At 53.6% G+C, this 4,816-nt stretch overlaps 1 protein-coding gene across 2 annotated transcripts in view; it reads left to right on the top strand.

Annotated features, from left to right (window-relative positions):
* Positions 1-4,274, top strand: part of keap1b (kelch-like ECH-associated protein 1b) — an 8,653-nt gene extending 4,379 nt beyond the window's left edge. For both annotated transcript variants that reach the window (XM_056459265.1, XM_056459266.1), the window contains exons 4-7: positions 836-1,512; positions 2,340-2,545; positions 2,841-3,017; positions 3,241-4,274. In XM_056459265.1, the coding sequence (XP_056315240.1) occupies positions 836-1,512; positions 2,340-2,545; positions 2,841-3,017; positions 3,241-3,401 (1,221 nt within the window). In that variant the 3' untranslated portion in view covers positions 3,402-4,274. The remainder of the gene's footprint in view (positions 1-835; positions 1,513-2,339; positions 2,546-2,840; positions 3,018-3,240) is intronic.
* Positions 4,275-4,816: the final 542 nt, after the last annotated feature.

Genomic DNA, 4,816 nt, shown 5'->3' with positions numbered 1-4,816 from the left:
ACCATGACCCTAACTCGAACCCCCTAACACCATGACCGTAACACCTTGACCCTAACCTGAACCCCCCAACACCATGACCCTAACTCGAACCCCCTAACACCATGACCGTAACACCATGACCGTAACACCTTGACCCTAACCTGAACCCCCCAACACCATGACCCTAACTCGAACCCCCTAACACCATGACCGTAACACCTTGACCCTAACCTGAACCCCCCAACACCATGACCCTAACTCGAACCCCCTAACACCATGACCGTAACACCTTGACCCTAACCTGAACCCCCCAACACCATGACCCTAACTCGAACCCCCTAACACCATGACCGTAACACCATGACCGTAACACCTTGACCCTAACCTGAACCCCCCAACACCATGACCCTAACTCGAACCCCCTAACACCATGACCGTAACACCATGACCCTAACCTGAACCCCCAACACCATGACCCTAACTCGAACCCCCCAACACCATGACCCTAACTCGAACCCCCTAACACCATGACCGTAACACCATGACCCTAACCTGAACCCCCAACACCATGACCCTAACCTGAACCCCCCAACACCATGACCCTAACTCGAACCCCCTAACACCATGACCGTAACACCATGACCGTAACACCATGACCGTAACCCGAACCCCCTAACACCATGACCCTAACCCGAACCCCCCAACACCATGACCGTAACACCATGACCCTAACCCGAACCCCCCAACACCATGACCGTAACACCATGACCCTAACCCGAACCCCCCAACACCATGACCGTAACACCATGACCGTAATCGATAACTCTAACGTGCGCATGCGGTGTGTGTCCTGCAGGTGGCGACGCAGGAGGAGTTCTTCACCCTGTCTCACTGTCAGCTGGTGACTCTGATCAGCCGGGACGAGCTGAACGTGCGCTGCGAGTCGGAGGTGTTCCACGCGTGTGTGGCGTGGGTTCAGTACGACCGCGAGGAGCGGCGTCCGTATGTGCAGGCGCTGCTGCAGGCCGTCCGCTGCCACTCGCTCACGCCGCACTTCCTGCAGCGGCAGCTGGAGCACTTCGAGTGGGACGCGCAGAGCAAAGACTACCTGTCGCAGATCTTCCGGGACCTGACGCTGCACAAGCCCACCAAAGTCATCCCCCTGCGCACGCCCAAGGTGCCGCAGCTGATCTACACGGTGGGCGGATACTTCCGGCAGTCGCTCAGCTTCCTGGAGGCCTTCAACCCCTGCAGTGGCGCGTGGCTGCGGCTGGCGGACCTGCAGGTGCCCCGCAGCGGGCTGGCGGCCTGCGTCATCAGCGGCCTGCTGTACGCCGTGGGCGGACGCAACAACGGGCCCGACGGGAACATGGACTCACACACGCTGGACTGCTACAACCCCATGAACAACTGCTGGCGGCCCTGCGCACACATGAGCGTCCCGCGCAACCGCATCGGCGTCGGCGTCATCGACGGCATGATCTACGCCGTGGGCGGATCACACGGCTGCACACACCACAACAGTGTGGAGAGGTGAGGAGGAGCACACACACACACGCACACACACACACACACACACACATACATACATACATACATACACACACACACACACACACACACTATGTCAGACTGTTCTGCATCACATCATCTTAAAAGTGTGCACTACATTGGTGAAGAAACACTGCATACTTGTGAGTGTGTGGCAGAGGAGTGTGTGAGGAGTGTGTGAGGAGTGTGTGAGGAGTGTGTGAGGAGTGTGTGTGGACAAACCACTTCCTCACTAATGGACTGCTCTCTTGCTTAGTTACGAGCCCTGTCAATCATCAAATCAAAGTCCTTTCAGTGTGTGTGTGTGTGTGTGTGCGTGTGTGTGTGCGCACGTGTGTGTGCGTGTGTGTGTGTTTTAATACTCTTCAAGACGTGTGTTTAAGGGAGTTTTTCTGTGATGCCTCACGCCAGACAGAATTAAAATACCCAGAAGCCCCTCTGAGCCTGTTCTGACACTTCCTCAGTGACGAGTGTGGAGATTAGAGACGAACAATAGATGACACACACACGCACACACACACACACACACGCACACACACTCACACACACTGTTCTGTCAGGAGGAGGAAGTGGAAGATGCTATTAATAGATAAAAAGTTGTGTGTGTTCTGGTCAGGTGTGTGTCAGAGATGTGTGTGTGTGTGTGTGTGTGTGTGTGTGTGTGTGTGTGTGTGTGTGTGTGTGTGTGTGCTAGTCAGATTCTTCCTCCTGACAGTAATTGGCCAGTGCAGTGCTGTAGGGGTGTGTGTGTGTGCGTGTGTGTGTACTGCAGTGTGTGTTCATTCTCAGTGTGTGTGTGTGTGTGTGAGGTATGACCCAGAGCGGGACAGCTGGCAGCTGGTGTCGCCAATGTTGACGCGGCGGATCGGAGTGGGTGTGGCCGTAATCAACCGGCTGCTGTACGCGGTGGGCGGCTTCGACGGGACGCACCGGCTGAGCTCCGCGGAGTGCTACAACCCTGAGCGGGACGAGTGGAGGAGCATAGCGGCCATGAACACAGTCCGCAGCGGCGCAGGTGACACACACACACACACACTCTGCACTTTACACCTTCACACTCCTACATCCTGCCGGCGCTATCAGCTGCTTCACCCATGAGGACCCCACAGTGACACGAGTCCCCACGAGTCTGTGTGTACTCAGGTTTAAGTCCCCACTGGGATATAAAAACAAGTACAAACACTACACACACACACACACAGTTTGGGGATCCACAGCTCTGCCTGACCCGCTCAGTCCTGAAGGTCAAAGGTCACCCAGAGCCCATGTGTGTGTAATGAAAGTCCTAATGTGTGTGTGTGTGTGTTCAGGTGTGTGTGCGCTGGGGAACTACATCTACGTGATGGGTGGATACGACGGCACCAACCAGCTGAACACGGTGGAGCGCTACGATGTGGAGAAGGACAGCTGGAGCTTCAGCGCATCCATGCGGCACCGGCGCAGCGCTCTGGGGGTCACCACACACCACGGACGCATCTATGTGCTGGGTACAACACACACACACACACACACACACACACACACACACACACGCACACACACACACTGCTGTCATGAGGAGAAAACTCCAGCTGTAGTTTTTACTGAAAGTGTTGTGTGAGCAGCCTCTGATTGGTGTGTGTGTGTGTGTGTGTGTGTGTGTGTGTGTGTGTCTGTGTGTCTGCGTGTGTGTGTCTGTGTGTGTGTGTGTGTGTGTGTGTGTGCGCACAGGTGGCTATGATGGGAACACGTTCCTGGACAGTGTGGAGTGTTTTGACGCAGAGACGGACTCGTGGACGGAGGTCACACACATGAAGTCGGGCCGCAGCGGAGTCGGCGTCGCCGTCACCATGGAGCCCTGTCACAAAGAGCTGATCCCGTGTCAGTGCTAGCGGCGGCGCGTGTGTGTGTGTGTCACTAACACACACACACACACACACAGCAGAACATCTGTCATCTCCACACACACACACTCTCCTATGGATCCACTTTATCCTGATCCCAGAACAGTGCCACCATCACCACGACAGTATGCCTGAGTGTGTGCAACAGGAGCGACGGCTGGCCAAACACACACACACACACACTTGTATATGTGGTTGATGAGGACTCTCCACAGGCAGGATGTACTCTGTACTGTAAGCAGTGTTCCCACACACACACCCCTAAACTGAGGGATGTTCAGCGCCTCCTTAAAGTAAGCCCTTCTGTAGGACACACTCATTACACAGTTCAGTGTCCTCCTAAACCACACACACACACACACACACACACACACACACACACACACGTGCGCGCCGCTGCTGTCAGGGTGTTGTGAGGTGTTTTGTATTCCTCGTTGTCTCGGCTCTGGGACGGTACGAGACGCCGCTCAGAGTTCCTCAGGTCTGTACGAGCCGCACAGATCTCCCTCTCTCCCTCTCTCTGTGATCAGCCGTGGAGCCCAGCGCCGGTTCTGCTCCAGTCAGATGATTTCCACCGGCTGATGATCAAATGTTGTATTTGTAAACCCAGTTGAAGCTGCTTTTCCAGGGATTTTGTACATTGGTACTGCATGAGTCTGTTTCTCTGTAATTTATTGAGACGGCGCCGCTCCGCCTGCTCTCGGGGGGGTCTGCGGCTCATTTGTACTCCGCTTCTGTTTGATAAGGGATGCAGATTTCATTTAATCATCCAGAATTAAGCATCACAGGGGATTTAAAGCCTGCTTTGTATATTTTACAGCGACAAACATTGTATATTAAAGGTGTGTGTTTGTTGCTGGAGTGTGTGTGTGTGGTTTGATCGAGTGGTGGCGCCAAAACCCAGAATCAGCAGAATCAGTGAGTGTATTCAGCAGAATCAGTGCCTTCAGCTTTAACACACACTTTAGGAGAAAACACATTTATTAATCAAACTAAAAGAGTTTAATGAATATTAATATAAATGTGAATAACTGCAGAAATGAACACCTGCACAACTGTGGACAGGTACAGGTGCAGCGGTGAGGAGTGTGTATTAATGTTCAATAGTGCCAAACATACACACCCATAAGAGTGTGTCGTACAAGATGTTGTGCTCCAGGGACACACACGTCCATCTAAACGCTTGGGAATGGGTTAGGGTGTTTAGCTGTAGGGTGGAGTGAGGAGAGAGAATGCTGTCAGCTCAGAATACAACTACAGAAGTCTATCAAGAGTCCCCACAACTCACAGAAACCTGATATGAGTGCGTGAGGGTGTGTGTGTGTGTGAGAGAGAGCGAGAGAGTGTGTGTGAGTGTGAGAGAGTGCTTTTGAGAAATAGTGTGTGTGAGAGAGCGAGAGGGT

Source organism: Danio aesculapii, chromosome 6 (assembly GCF_903798145.1).
Source record: "Danio aesculapii chromosome 6, fDanAes4.1, whole genome shotgun sequence".
NCBI classification, from domain to species: domain Eukaryota; kingdom Metazoa; phylum Chordata; class Actinopteri; order Cypriniformes; family Danionidae; genus Danio; species Danio aesculapii.
The sequence above is the reverse complement of the archived record's forward strand: the minus strand, read 5'-3'. Positions and strand labels throughout refer to the sequence as shown.